Genomic DNA, 15,323 nt, shown 5'->3' with positions numbered 1-15,323 from the left:
CAGGACACCAACTTACCTTGCACCTCCACCCAAACCTCTCTATCTACTTTATCACTTCCCCATCTCTCTAGCCACCCCTCACACTCACCCTCATTCTACTGGAAGCATACCAACTAACAACACACAAGGGTGGGCACTTGAGAGGTTTAGCCAATTTTCATGGGAAGTTTCTGGTAATGTGTTGTCATACAGTGAAATCTCTTTTTCAAAAAGTGCCCCTTATTGAACAGATCTAAGCACACCTTGAGAAGTGTCTTACTGAATTCCAGTGATTGTTCAGTCATAACTCCCGCTCTCCCCCCCCCCGGCTCGCTATAGTGGTGCGTGTGCATGGAATGGCTTGGACATTAAAGGGATGCTTCACAGTGCTGGTGTGGGATGGTGTCAACCTGGCATATCATCTAGCAGCCAGGGTTTACAGTGTCAAGTGAAGAAAGTCTGGCCATGGTGATGCCATCGCTGGCCTCCCGGCCAGCAATTTTATCAGGGGCTGATGCCCTGTGCCTAGTGCAGCATCAGGTGATGGCGGCAAAGGTTGGTGATGAGGTTGGTGATGTTGGTGTTGGGGATGATTGTGGAAGAATTCGGAGGACCAAGGTCTGATTGTTTCATTGGCTCCGATGTTGCTGGAATAGATGGCAGCTGCAGGTGAGATGACAGAAGCGATCTGTCACTGGTGAGAGAGGTTCTCCCAATGTGGTGGCACTGGACATACAGCTGGATTTTAAAACTTGTAAGCTAAAGAAATCTGTATATGTATTAAAAATGCAGTAACCAACATTTTCTTTGCTCTGAAACTCACCATGTGCAACATGACATCCTTGACGCCACTTCTGCAGCTATCATCTTTTCACAAACATCAGACCAGACTCACAACACGCCACACTTACCTGGCGTGTTGTCCGGACATCGTAAAACCCCACCCAGAAGCTGGAAAATCAAAAAAGACCCTGAAAACTGCTCACAAGTACCTGTTAATTGGCAGTTAATTGCCTTTAATTCGTTTCCCGCCGCTAGGTGTCGGGTCCATTCGCAAATTGGGGACTCGACACTTGGGAAGGTTGTATGGGGGCGGGTTGACGGCAGGTTCGGAACCCGCTGTCAATCTAAATGACTTTAACCTCTGACCTGCCTCCAAACCCGCCCTCTGAGCACTGGCAAAATTGCGGCCTTTGTCTTAGCTGTGGCTCAGTGGTAGCACTCTCACCTCTGAGTCATGAAGGTTGCGGATTCATGTCCCACTCCAGAGACTTGAATACAAAATCTAGGGAGACACTCCAGTGCAGTATGGAGGGAGTGCTGCACTTTTGAAGGTGCTGTCTTTCAGATGAGCCATAACTGAGGCCTGTCTGCCCTATCAGGTGGATGTAAAAGATTTCATGGCACTATTTTGAAGACGAGCAGGGGATTTCTCTCAGGTGTTCTGGACAATATTTATCCCTCAACCAACATCACTAAAACAGTTTATTTGGTCCTTAACACATTGTTGATTGTGGGACCTTGCTGTGTGCAATTTGGTTGCCGTGTTCCTGCATTACAATGGTGACTTCACTTCAAAAGTACTTCATTGGCTGTAAAGGTGGTGAAGGTGCTATATAAGTGTAAGTCTTTCCTTCATTAAATATATGTTTTTGTGTAGTGTTGGTTGAGGGTGGAATATTGGTCAGGGCAGCGGGAGAAATTCCTGCTCTTATTAAGATGGTGTCATGGAATCTTACATACTCACCTGAGCAGCCAAATGGGGCCTCGATTTAATAGCTCAGATGGGATCTATGACAATGCAGCACTCCCTTCATACTGCATTAAAATATCAACTTGGAGTATGAGATCAGGTGCTGGAGCAGGCTCAATCCCACAACCTTCTGTCTCCGAGCCAAGAATGCTATGACCTAAACCAAACTTACACTAAAAACTGTAAAGTACGTCTTTTTAATTGTGCTTTCACCCCAACTTCTGCTCTTCTCTTTTTATTATGTCCTGCTTAGTGTTCATCTTTTTCTCCCTTTTGTGCTTTAGTGCACTCTGAGACATTGCTTTCTGCATGGGGAGCAGTAAAGAACTGTAAGACATTGTGGCTGTCTGCGATCTCTAAATGCTGAAATGAAAGCAAAGAACCTTTCACAACCTCAGTACTTTTTGAAGTGTAGTCACTGTTCTAATGCAGGGAAACACAGCAGCCAATCTGCACACAGCAAAGTCCCACAAACAGCAATGACATAATTACATGTTTTGGTGATGATGGTTGAGGGATAAATGCTGGCCAGGCCACCGGGAGAACTCGCTGCTCTTCAAATAGTGCCATGGGATCTTTAACGTCCACCTGAGAGGGCAGACAGGGCCTCAGTTTAACACCTCATCCGTAAGATGGTACCTCCAATAGTGCAGCACTCCCTCAGTGCTGTATAGATTATGTGCTCAAGTCTCTGGAGTGGGACTTGAACACACAACCATCTGACTCAGAATGCTACCACTGAGCCAAGGTTGATATCATCCAATCAGTATATCAGGTCAGAGGGACTTGGCTCATTCAGTGGTTTGTTTAACTTATTTTTATTACAAATTATTTTTAAATGATTGATTGACTGTGTAATGTATTCTGCAGGAACATAACATAAATCTAAATATTATAAAGATCAATATCTATACACTTAACAATTGGGCAGAAATTCCTCCCCAAACGCGTGAGTACGGAAGGGGTACTCACGCGTCTGGCCGGAGGAAATGCCGGTTTTCAGCATGCACAGCGCATGCGCTGAAAACCAGCATTTCCTCTCCTCTCACCCAAGAGTTGAAGAGGCTAGCGCGTGCGCTGTAGGGGGCAGCGCGTGCGTCTTGGATTCCCTCTGTTTTGGGGGATTTGCGCATGGTCTTTACGCTTGTAAAAAGCACACGTAAGTATTTATTTTTACAGGTAAGTGGTGTTTTAGTGCAATTTAGAATTTTTTTCCCACAGGTTTATTATTTTAAAGAATCTACAATAAGGTAAGTTTAGTTTTAGACCCTTTTTATTAAAAATTTATTTTTTTCAAAAAAATTATTGTTTAAATTATTTTTTTAAACTTATTTATACTTAATTTAATGATTGGGATGTTTTTTAAAATTTTATTTAAAGTTTAAGTAGTGTTTTGGGGTGCAGTACTTCTCATGAGTTTGACAGTTCTTACTCTCAAACTTATGAATGAAGTTTCCCCTCCCCTGATTGGCTGAACAGTGCTCACCTGATCCCAGCCGGCACATCGCACTAACTACGCCGCTGGGTCAGGTTAGCACAGCGCGCCGACATCTGAACCGGGCCTGTGAAAGGAAATCCACTGCGGGCCAGGCTTCAGATGTCGGCGCGCAGGGTGAGCGCACATCGGGGGCTTGCACGCGCGGCAAGCCCCCGACACCATGTTCTGGGTCAATGTCTCCGTGACTACACTTCAAAAATACTTCATTGGCTGTAAAGCGCTTTGGGACAACCTGCGATCGATAAAGGCGCTATTTAAATGCAAATCTTTGGGGGGGTTTTCTCTGAGTCACCCCTGGGTATCACAGTTTAAGTCTTAAACCTGTTGTTATTGACAGAGTGGGAGCAGGCATTCAGAACTCTCACTGATGATGACCACTGAGCTTTACTGGTGTTTGCAACGACTTTCATTCAAATGTAATAAATATAAAACATTATTTTATTTTTCGCTATCCCCCAGATGCTGCAGATATCAAAAAGGAAGCAGGTGCAGTTCCCTGTTTATTATGATCGAATAGGTCTTTCCTGCTGTACCTCTTTTAAAAAGCAAAGGAATTTGATACGTGTATATTAGTATTCACACAGCATAGTTTCAAAGCAAAAGTATTTAATTGTTCCCATTGTCGGGAGTGATGGGTACAGATTGTGAACTCCAGTCACATGAAAAAGGATTCTCTTAGATACAAGAAACTATTTTGTTATGTTCCCTGCAGTCTTAGTTCCTTGTAACATGCACCATTCCCTGGCTGAGAGGGTGTCCTGGAAACTAAGCCTTTGTCAATCGCAGTCTTTATGCTCACACTGTGTTGCTGCTGACAGCAGCCTGACTTGGGTTGTAAAGTAAATGAGATGATGCTGGGACCCATCTCAGGAAGTAAATATAAACATTGGAACCAGAAGAAAGCTGCCATTTAATTCTGGCTATGAATGCACCAAACACTCAGGCCATCGAAACAGGAACATAATGCAGTTTCTCACTTGCTTGCATATAAAGAAGTGTTCTGCAGTCATTGAGGAAGGTCTAATAATTATAAAATAATTGCAAATTATGATTTTTCAAACAGTAGGTGCATTAGGTTGGACATATGTAGGTTTTGTCTGAATTCCATCCTTACAACATAAAAGTAGATTCCACAGTACGTGCAGCCTTAGGCTTTATTGCAGGACCAGTCCTGCATTAGCTGGTCTTTAGGAGGTGTGGGCACACCAGGCTGACTCACTTACTGATTTTTCACTCTCTCTGAAGAAGCAAAATGCCTCATTGTACTGAAATAAAAACTGAAAATGCTGGAAATACACAGCATCCATACAGAGAAAAGACAGGTCAGGGTTTGAACCTTTCTTCAGACCAATGGGAGCCATAGAGATCAGACAAGGGGGAAAGAACAGAGTCAAAGGTCAGTGGAAACCATTTTAAGAACATAAGAATTAGGAGCAGGAGTAGGAGCAGGAGTGGACCATTCGGCCCATCGAGCCTGCTCCGTCATTCAGTAAGATCATGGCTGATCTTCTACCTCAACTCCACTTTCCCACCCGATCCCCATATCCCATGATTCCCTTAGAGTCCAAAAATCTATCTATCTCAGCCTTGAATATACTCAATGATTCAGCTTCCACAGCTGTTTGAGGTAGAGAATTCCAAAGATTCACAACCTTCTGAGTGAAGAAATTCCTCCTCATTTCAGTCTTAAATGGCCGACCCCTTATCCTGGGACTATGCCCCCTAGTTCTAGGCGGACATGGACAAAAACAATCAGTCAGTAGGGATTACTTAGATCAATTTTTGTTCTTATTTCATATTACCAGCATTTTTTTTTCTTTCCACTCAATACTGTTTCCTCCCTGAGACCCCAAATAGCTTGGCTGCAGTGAAATGCTCAATGTGTAGGGATTAACTGGAACGATCACGGCTTCATGATTAATGTGATAATATTTTGCTTCCATCATTAAATCTGGTGCAACTTCAATGAGCCATGCTCAGCAATGGATTCAACTTCGTGCATGTTCATATATATAACAACTGTGTAACTACAGCAAAACAACACTTGCCTCAAAGGAAGTCTTGAAGCAGGTGCCTGGAGTAAGCCTTAGTTTTCCTATTTGCCAAAGTCTGCGATGTTGCTGCTTGTACAGTTTATTGCTGAAATTGTTTACCATTTCCATCTATTTTCATCCTGTATATCCAGGGGCATCTATTTACAACACTACTGAATTATACCCACACTTTTAGGGCATTTTATGCCCTCATTTTCAATCATTTTGGTTTCTATGCAGCTGCAGTGGTTGAGAGACCTGATCCAAGCAAAACCGAATTAAGAATTCTTGCTGTGCAAAATATTAAGAACATTTGCCCCTCCTGCCTCCCCTCCCCACATCGAACTATGATGATAAGTGTCAGTATTTATGATGGGCCAAATTTTTCTGTAGCAGGGAATCTAACTGCGTCTGCCGTTAGTTAGACTTACCCTTGCATGTTTAGTATTTTACTTTTTTTTGCATGGCAAGTTGCTGAAAGTGCGAGCTGATAATGTCACAGTAGGGAAACCGGGCATCTGGGACCTGAGTGAACAGGGCAAACAACTGTGTATCTCCTTAACCAATCAGATTGAAGGATTGTGAAATTACCAGCACAAGGACTGAGAGATGTAAGAAGTCACACAACACCAGGTTATAGTCCAACAGCTTTATTTGAAATCACAAGCTTTCGGAGCGCTGCTCCTTTGTCAGGTGAAGTGGAGAGATGCATATTGACACAGCATATATAGTCAGAGAATACTGCCAGATGATTACAGGTAATCTTTCTAACTGCCCTTTCTCACACCTCGGCAGAGAGATAATCACAGCACAGGTTAGGCGGCTCAAACAGACCATTGTTCGCAGCAAATTACCCAGCTTTCAGGAGAACAGCGACCACGACACCACACAACCCTGCCATGGCAACCTCTGCAAGACATGCCAGATCATCAACACAGATACTATCATCACACGTGAGGACACCACCCACCAGGTACATGGTACATACTCATGTGACTCGGCCAACGTTGTCTACCTCATACGTTGCAGGAAAGGATGCCCCGGAGCATGGTACATCGGCGAGACCATGCAGACACTGCGACAACGGATGAACGGACACTGCACAACAATTGCCAGGCAGGAGTGTTCCCTGCCAGTCGGGGAACACTTCAGCAGTCAAGGACATTCAGCCTCCAATCTTTGGGTAAGCATTCTCCAAGGCGGCCTTCGAGACACACGGCAACGCAAAATCGTCGAGCGGAAACTGATAGCCAAGTTCCGCACTCATGAGGACGGCCTCAACCGGGATCTTGGGTTCATGTCACGCTACATGTAACCCCACCTGACGTAGGGTCATCCAGACTCGAGTCGTCGTTGGCTTGTTCTCTCCACACAGATGCGGCCGGACCTGCTGTGATTTCCAGCAAAAAAATGTTTTTTGTCTGTTTTTTGTTTTTCATACAGACCCCAGCATCTGCAACATTTGACCCCTTGTGACCCCACCTCATTGTTCTTTGATGTAATGTTTTCCTGACTAACCTGTTTGGACACCATTCACACCTTTGATTGCTGTGATTATCTCTCTGCCGAGGTGTGAGAAAGGGCAGTTAGAAAGATTACCTGCAATCATCTGGTAGTATTCTCTGACTATATATGCTGTGTCGATATGAATCTCTCCACTTCACCTGATGAAGGAGCAGCGCTCCGAAAGCTTGTGATTTCAAATAAAGCTGTTGGACTATAACCTGGTGTTGTGTGACTTCTTACATTTGTCCACCCCAGTCCAACACCGGCATCTCCACACCAAGGACTGAGAGGGAAGTGTAAATTAGAGTGGGTGAATTCAATGTCAAATCAGGTACAGAAAGAGAAATAAAAAGTGGGAAAGAAAGCTTGGATTAAGAGAGCGAGAGAGAAAAGAGACAGAAAGTTAAAAAAAAGTTTTAAAATTTAAAATTAAATATTTTTTAAATCTCTAACAACAATTAAAACCTGAAGGAATGAGATTTCACTCTTATAGTTCATTTTCAGTGCAAGATCGGTTGTTTGGCAGTAATTAACACTTATCACATCATTAAAAGTGTACTTAGACTGTAATGGACAAGAATTAACTTGCTGTGGTGAGTTTATTCATATCTACCGCGCAAATACAGCAACTTCACGCCATTCCATGCATTTTAATGGTGAGGTTGACAACATGCTGTTTTCACGAAGCTAATGGCGGAGCATAACATCTCGGACAGGAACTTTTGGATAATTGAGTTTGCATCTGCCCCTCACCTGAAGTTGCGCCATTCGCCTCACCGTTATTTTGATAGCAAATTATGGCCCAATGTATTAGCTAAAATTTGTCTTTTGGGTAGGATGTGGAATCAAAGGCACAATCTTTCCTCCCAGCTCCACTTTCCAACCAGGCTGTTCCCTTTCTTTACTCTTACACCACCCCTGCTTCCAGCTGCCCTTCCCTTGGCACCTTCCTGTGCAACCACAGCAGCTGCAACATCTGTCTATTCACCTGCTCTCATAGACTAGAGCCCCAAACAAACCTTCCATGTGAGACAACAAGTTACATGTGCTTCGCCTAATCTGGAACACTATATTTGTTGTTCATGAGGTGGTCTCCTCCACACTGGGGAGACTAAATTCAGATTAGTTGACCACTTTGCCAAACATCTCCATTCATAGAATCATAGAATGATTACAGCACAGAAGGAGGCCATTCGGCCCATTGAGCTCATGCCGGTTCTCTGCAAGCACACTTCAGCTTGTCTCACTCCCCCGCCCATTCAATCTGCACATGTGACCCTGACCTCCCATCACTTTAACTCCCCCTCCTACTCTCCCTCTCGATTATTGACCTCAAGTCTGATTAACTTAAGGCCTTAGCCATATCCTTTACATCAGGGGTGCTGGTGATGTGGGGTGGATCTGTCTGTGTCCAGGGGGAGGAGAGGTGGGTTGAATTTAGGTGTAGACCCTTTATCAGAACATTGTACTGGTGGGGTATCCTTCTCCTGGAGATGGCTTATTTTCTCTTTTTGGGACAAGTGGACTATTGTGCTTTTCCACTTGAAGCTCAACCCTTCTGCAGCTACAGGGCTGTCCCCTTAATTTCCAGTTTCTTCCATTTCCCCACCTCTTCCATTTCTACTCACCCTCCTGTTCTACTACTGCCTCACTTTGATGCTTATTGAGATTATCTAGAAAATTTAATACTGAGCAGTTAGCAAGTTACGCAACCTATTAAACTCCCCGTCTGTGATTGGAGCCCCCAACCTTACTGAAATGTTTGATTACCCTTTAAGCAAACTGAAAATTTAAGATAAACATCTAAAGGTGAATCAGCACTCCATTCTCTTAGATCCAACCCTGACATTGTCATTAAACCTGCTGACAAGGGTGGTGCTGTTGTTGTTTGGCGCACCGACCTCTACCTAGCGGAAGCTGAACACCAACTCTCCGACACCTCCTCCTACCTCCACTTGGACCATGACCCCACTACCGAACATCAAACCACTGTTTCCAAGACTGTCACTGACCTCATCTCCTCTGGAGATCTTCCCCCCGCAGCCACCAACCTCATAGTTCCCCAACCCCGCACAGCCCGCTTCTACCTCCTTCCCAAGATCCACAAACAGGACTGCCCTGGTAGACCAATCGTTTCAGCCTGTTCTTGCCCAACCGAACTTATCTCTTCCTATCTCGACTCTATCTTTTCTCCCCTTGTCCAGTCTCTTCCCATCTACATCCGCGACTCTTCGGACGCCCTCCGCCACTTTAACAGTTTCCAGTTTCCTGGCCCCAACCGCCTCCTTTTCACCATGGACGTACAATCCCTCTACACCTCCATCCCCCACCAGGATGGCCTGAGGGTGCTCTGCTTCTTCCTTGAACAGAGGCCCAACCAGTCCCCATCCACCACCACCCTCCTCCACCTGGCTGAACTTGTTCTCACATTGAACAACTTCTCCTTTGACTCCACTCATTTCCTCCAAATCAAAGGTGTTGCTATGGGTACCCGCATGGGTCCTAGCTATGCCTGCCTTTTTGTGGGATATCACAGGAAATCACAGGAACCCCACAGTGCAGATAGAGGCCATTTCGGCCCATCGAGCCTGCACCGACACATATCCCACCCCATCCCCGTAACCCCAAGTATTTAATCCCCCTAACACTAAGGGTCAATTTATCATAGCCAATCAACCTAACCAGCACATCTTTGGACTGTGGGAGGAAACCGGAGCACCCGGAGGAAACCCACGCAAACACGGGGAGAATGTGCAAACTCCACACAGACACTCTTTGTTCCAGTCCTACTCGGGTCCCCTCCCTCACCTCTTTTTCCGGTACATTGATGACTGTATCGGTGCCGTTTCCTGCTCTCGCTCTGAACTAGACAATTTCATTCACTTTGCCTCCAATTTCCACCCTTCCCTCACCTTCACATGGTCCATCTCCGACTCTTCCCTTCCCTTCCTTGACTTCTCCGTCTCCATCTCTGGGGATAGGTTATTGACCAACATTCACTACAAGCCCACTGACTCCCACAGCTACCTGGACTACACTTCCTCCCACCCCGCCTCCTGTAAGGACTCTATTCCATTCTCCCAGTTTCTCCAATTCCGCCGCATCTGCTCCGACGATGCCACCTTCCACACCAGTGCTTCCGACATGTCTTCCTTTTTCCTCAACCGAGGATTTCCCTCTACCGTGGTTGACACGGCCCTCGATCGTGTCCGTTCTATCTCCCGCACTTCTGCCCTCACCCCTGCCCCTCCCTCCCGGAACCACGATAGGGTTCCCCTTGTCCACACCTTTCACCCCACCAGCCTCCACATTCAACGGATCATCCTCCGCCATTTCCGCCACCTCCAAAGTGATCCCACCACCAAACACATCTTCCCCTCCCCTCCCCTTTCAGCATTCCGTAGGGACCGTTCCCTCTGAGACACCCTAGTCCACTCCTCTATCACCCCCAGCACCCCTTCTCCTTCGCCCGGCACCTTCCCGTGCAAGCGCAGGAGATGCAACACCTGCCCTTATACCTCTACCCTTCCCACTGTCCAGGGCCCCAAACACCCCTTCCAGGTGAAACAGCGATTTACTTGTACTTCTTGCAATCTAGTATACTGTATTCGCTGCTCACGATGTGGTCTCCTCTACATTGGGGAGATCAAACGCAGATTGGGTGACTGCTTTGCGGAACACCTCCATTCAGTCCGTAAGGATGACCCCGAGCTTCCGGTCGCCTGTCATTTTAATTCATCGCCCCATTTCCACTCAGAACTCACTGTACTCGGGCTCTTGCATTGTTCCGCGGAAGCTCAGCGTAAGCTCGAGGAACAGCACCTCATCTTCCGATTAGGCACTTTACAGCCTTCCGGACTCAATATCGAGTTCAACAATTTCAGATCATAACCTCGGCCCCCATTACATTTTTACTTATTTTTTATCCACACCTTTGTTTTGGCCCCTTCCCCCCGCCACCTTTTTTTCTCTCCCACATGGCAGCTGTCTCCCATTCTGCCAGCGCATTTCACACCTAATCTAGAGCCGTCTTTTGTCTCCACTAGTCCTATCACCATCTCATCTCGTTTTGAATACCTCTTAATGTCTCTTCACTTCTCTTTTGTTCTCTCCCAGCCCGGCCTTTTAATCTATTTCATTTCCTGTGCTTTTTCAGTCTTGACAAAGGGTTTGACCCGAAACGTTGACTCTATTTTCTCTCCACGGGTGTTGCCTGGCCTGCTGAGTTTTTCCAGCATTTTCTGTTGTTATATCTAATGGTGAAGTTGTCTTTTCTGTATGCAGACACTGGTGGGTATTTTCAGGTGTAGTCAATTGTGATTTCATTATTTGAAGACCTGTGTGACTCTAACAGAGTCAGGATGTACTGAGGGGAAGTATGTGTATGTTCAGGAAAAACAAGCAAAAGTTTTAGATTAACAGATTTTTTATTTTCCAATGTGATAATCACTTTTTTTAGAAGCAAGCTTTTACACATCACAATGATTCCCTTTTTCCTAGTATATAAAACATCATCAGGACAGAGATACTGAGGACATGCGGCCTGTGTAATACAGTACATATGGACAATACTTTCTATATTGGGCCTGAAGGGCCTGTTGTTCAGGAGCAGCAGCTACATTTGTCGGAGGTTTTCCCTTTACACACACAGCCATTGGCGCAGTTCGTGCATCCTGCAGGACAGCAAGAGCAGCAACCTGAGAGAGGAGAGGGCAAAGGCAGAAATCAGGAACAATGAATGAGTTCAGTGAAACAGCCCCAGACCCTCCCATTACAGCACTCAGCTCCTCCCTAATAAACTAATCTGCACCATATCTCCAAGTAACCCTGGTGTGGAGATGCCGGAGTTGGACTGGGGTGGACAAATGTAAGAAGTCACACAACACCAGGTTATAGTCCAACAGCTTTATTTGAAATCACAAGCTTTCGGAGCGCTGCTCCTTCTTCAGGTGAAGTGGAGAAATGCATAAAGACACAGCTTATATAGTCAGAGAATCATGTCAGATGTTTACAGGTAACCTTTCCAACTGCCATTTATCGCACCTCGGCAGAGAGATAATCACAGCAGTCAAAGGTGTGAATGGTGTCCAAACAGGTCAGTCAGGGAAACATTACATCAAAGAACAACGAGGTGGGGTCACAAGGGGTCAAATATTGCAGATGCTGGGGTCTGTATGAAAAACAAAAAAACAGACAAAAAACATTTTTTTTGGCTGGAAATCACAGCAGGTCGTCCAGATGCGGCCGGAACTGCTGTGATTTCCAGCCAAAAAAAATGTTTTTTGTCTGTTTTTTTGTTTTTCATACAGACCCCAGCATCTGCAATATTTGACCCCTTGTGACCCCACCTCATTGTTCTTTGATGTAATGTTTCCCTGACTGACCTGTTTGGACACCATTCACACCTTTGACTGCTGTGATTATCTCTCTGCCGAGGTGTGATAAATGGCAGTTGGAAAGGTTACCTGTAAACATCTGACATGATTCTCTGACTATATAAGCTGTGTCTTTATGCATTTCTCCACTTCACCTGAAGAAGGAGCAGCGCTCCGAAAGCTTGTGATTTCAAATAAAGCTGTTGGACTATAACCTGGTGTTGTGTGACTTCTTACATTTGTCCAAGTAACCCGTCTGAAGATGCCCCGCCTCAGGACACGATGTGAGGGGGTTTGGGTGAATAGGTTACTGTCAGTATCTCTCCAAACCTATTTCTAGTGATAAGTCTATAAAATCATCTCTTTCCGATGTCACTCTAAAACCCTTCTTTAACCAGCTGGGTTTTCTCCTCGAGTCTCCTTAGAATGGACAATCTGATGGGAATTAAATCAGGTGAAATCATGGACCTTGTACTTTTCTATTCTGGTCCTCTCCGAGTTCTGCCCAGAACTATCCGTCACATAAATACAATGTGAGGAGCTGTAAACAGTCCCACAGTTACTCACTTTTCTGGCAGCGTCCAGCTTTGCTGGTGGGACATCGGCAGTCGGAGCACCTGCAGGTTTTTTCACAGCAGCAGGATCCTGAAAACAGGAAAAACAAAGACATTGAGTTAAGGTTCAAACCCGGAGAAATGCCCCGGTGTGGAGGAGCCCCGGCTCTTTGTCCCATTCTGTTCTGCAGTTACTTTAATAAAGAGCCTGCCCTCCAATCCTGCTCCACCTCAGTGAGACTGAGCCGGGACACTGTGCTGAAAGGACTGCACTAGTCGCCACTCACCATCCAGGCAGACACAGGGCTTCGAGTCAGACATTTCACTAACTTCTTCTTCAGCTTCCAGCCCTCACCCAATCAGCGCTTCTCGATCTGGTGCCCTTTGCTGAATCGGAGCCGAGTTTTATGGGGTTGTGATCGGTGGGGAACCGGCTGCAAAACCGGGGAAGGGGCGGGTCGGTCCGGGCAGAATGCACCCGGGGCACCGAAGTGAGTCAGCGGCTGAAGGTTTGAATTGCACCCGTCTCCTTCACTCACAACACGGCCCCAAAAGATTTCTCAATAACAGCACGATAGCAAAATACTGCAGATGCTGGAAATCCGAAATAACAACAGAAAATGCTGGAAAAACTCGGAGGAGAGCCTGCTGAGTTTTTCCAGCATTTTCTGTTGTTATTCTCAATAACAGCAATTTAGATCGGGTCATTTCTGATTCTAAATATTTACAGAGTGACTAAAAACAAACTCCAGTGTAGTTCAGTCTTTAAACAGCCAGGAAGTGCACACGGTTCAAAGGTCACCTGTGTTCCCGGCTCCTCACACTGACCAGACAACTGGGCAATTCTCACCTCTCCAGACACTGTGGCTTTGAATCGTGCTGCACTGAAAGCACTTTATTAATGGAATCTCTCGTAGATATTGGGGCAAGTGGTAAACTCTCTGGGACACAGGATCTGGGACAGCAATCCGAAACACAAAAACTAACAAATATCTAGAGTGAAATCGGTCAATAAACTTCAAACAGAACGTGCAGTCCTGGCCTCCCCCAGACCGTGGGTGTGAAACGTGTTGCAGACGCTCAGACACCCGGCGATTCAACGGCAAATGTTGGGAAATTGCTGTTATTGAGAAATCTTTTGGGGCCGTGTTGTGAGTGAAGGAGACGGGTGCAATTCAAACCTTCAGCCGCTGACTCACTTCGGTGCCCCGGGTGCATTCTGCCCGGAACGACCCGCCCCATCCCCGGTTTTGCAGCCGGTTCCCCACCGATCACAACCCCATAAAACTCGGCTCCGATTCAGCAAAGGGCACCAGATCGAGAAGCGCTGATTGGGTGAGGGCTGGAAGCTGAAGAAGTTGTTAGTGAAATGTCTGACTCGAAGCCCTGTGTCTGCCTGGATGGTGAGTGGTGACTAGTGCAGTCCTTTCAGCACAGTGTCCCGGCTCAGTCTCACTGAGGTGGAGCAGGATTGGAGGGCAGGCTCTTTATTAAAGTAACTGCAGAACAGAATGGGACAAAGAGCCGGGGCTCCTCCACACCGGGGCATTTCTCCGGGTTTGAGCCTTAACTCAATGTCTTTGTTTTTCCTGTTTTCAGGATCCTGCTCCTGTGAACAAACCTGCAGGTGCTCCGACTGCCGATGTCCCACCAGCAAAGCTGGACGCTGCCAGAAAAGTGAGTAACTGTGGGCCTGTTTACAGCTCCTCACATTGTATTTCTGTGACGGATAGTTCTGGGCAGAACTCAGAGAGGACCAGAATAGAAAAGTACAAGGTCCATGATTTCACCTGATTTAATTCCCATCAGATTGTCCAATCTAAAGAGACTCGTGGAGATAACCCCGCTGGTTAAAGACGGGTTTTAGAGTGACATCGGAAAGAGATGATTTTATAGACTTATCACTAGAAATAGGTTTGGAGAGATACCGACAGTAACATATTCACCCAAACCCCCTCACATAGTGTCCTGAGGCGGGGCATCTTCAGACGGGTTACTTGGAGATATGGCACAGATTAGTTTATTAGGGAGGAGCTGAGTGCTGCAATGGGAGGGTCTGGGGCTGTTTCACTGAACTCATTCATTGTTCCTGATTTCTGCCTTTGCCCTCTCCTCTCTCAGGTTGCTGCTCTTGCTGTCCTGCAGGATGCACGAACTGCACCAATGGCTGTGTGTGTAAAGGGAAAACCTCCGACAAATGTAGCTGCTGCTCCTGAACAACAGGCCCTTCAGGCCCAATATAGAAAGTATTGTCAATATGTACTGTATTACACAAGCCGCATGTCCTCAGTATCTCTGTCCTGATGAGTTGTCTGTTTGAATTCACTTTCCATGAGTTTATATATTGTTTTTGAAATTATCATTTTTGATATCTGTAAATAAAAAAACTATTTCAAGTCCTGTGATCAGTGCCATTCTCTTCGTTAAATAAGTGATGTTCCTAACGACAGCTCAATGTGTAGGGAACAAGTTAGAGCCTAAACAGGCCACATTGTATAAAATGATGCCTGAAAGCCACATTGCCACCTGGTGCAGTCTCGGGGAAGAGGTTAAACCCTAACCCCTTTCTCTGTGGAACACTTCACTGTGGACTACGGACCCTGTATCATGCCAATTACAACACCA

The 15,323-nt window shown here is 45.9% G+C and overlaps 2 protein-coding genes across 2 annotated transcripts; one reads left to right on the top strand and one right to left on the bottom strand.

Moving 5' to 3' along the window:
• Positions 1-11,177: 11,177 nt before the first annotated feature.
• Positions 11,178-13,204, bottom strand: LOC147116363 (metallothionein-like). Its single transcript, XM_085991215.1, has 3 exons — positions 12,986-13,204; positions 12,712-12,789; positions 11,178-11,466 (listed from the first exon to the last, which is right to left on the bottom strand). Exons 1-3 carry the CDS (start codon positions 13,017-13,019, stop codon positions 11,372-11,374), a joined length of 207 nt encoding a protein of 68 aa, XP_085847341.1. The 5' UTR covers positions 13,020-13,204; the 3' UTR covers positions 11,178-11,371.
• A 718-nt stretch (positions 13,205-13,922) lies between these two features.
• LOC147116362 (metallothionein-like) lies at positions 13,923-15,094 on the top strand. Its single transcript, XM_085991216.1, has 3 exons — positions 13,923-14,101; positions 14,298-14,375; positions 14,820-15,094. Exons 1-3 carry the CDS (start codon positions 14,068-14,070, stop codon positions 14,912-14,914), a joined length of 207 nt encoding a protein of 68 aa, XP_085847342.1. The 5' UTR covers positions 13,923-14,067; the 3' UTR covers positions 14,915-15,094.
• The last annotated feature ends 229 nt before the right edge of the window (positions 15,095-15,323 follow it).

The sequence above is a fragment of the Somniosus microcephalus genome, chromosome 6 (assembly GCF_052327205.1).
Source record: "Somniosus microcephalus isolate GS21.2 chromosome 6, FLI_Smic_1.0, whole genome shotgun sequence".
NCBI classification, from domain to species: domain Eukaryota; kingdom Metazoa; phylum Chordata; class Chondrichthyes; order Squaliformes; family Somniosidae; genus Somniosus; species Somniosus microcephalus.
Note: the sequence above shows the minus strand (reverse complement) of the source record. Positions and strands in the feature narration are given on the sequence as shown.

Bases quoted from the DNA above. Each gene is read 5' to 3' on its own strand.
- LOC147116363 (XM_085991215.1), bottom strand. From the start codon at position 13,019: ATGTCTGACTCGAAGCCCTGTGTCTGCCTGGATG. The intron at 12,790-12,985 runs GTGAGTGGCGAC...TCCTGTTTTCAG, and splicing joins GCCCTGTGTCTGCCTGGATG to GATCCTGCTGCTGTGAAAAA. The intron at 11,467-12,711 runs GTGAGTAACTGT...CTCCTCTCTCAG, and splicing joins AGCTGGACGCTGCCAGAAAA to GTTGCTGCTCTTGCTGTCCT.
- LOC147116362 (XM_085991216.1), top strand. From the start codon at position 14,068: ATGTCTGACTCGAAGCCCTGTGTCTGCCTGGATG. The intron at 14,102-14,297 runs GTGAGTGGTGAC...TCCTGTTTTCAG, and splicing joins GCCCTGTGTCTGCCTGGATG to GATCCTGCTCCTGTGAACAA. The intron at 14,376-14,819 runs GTGAGTAACTGT...CTCCTCTCTCAG, and splicing joins AGCTGGACGCTGCCAGAAAA to GTTGCTGCTCTTGCTGTCCT.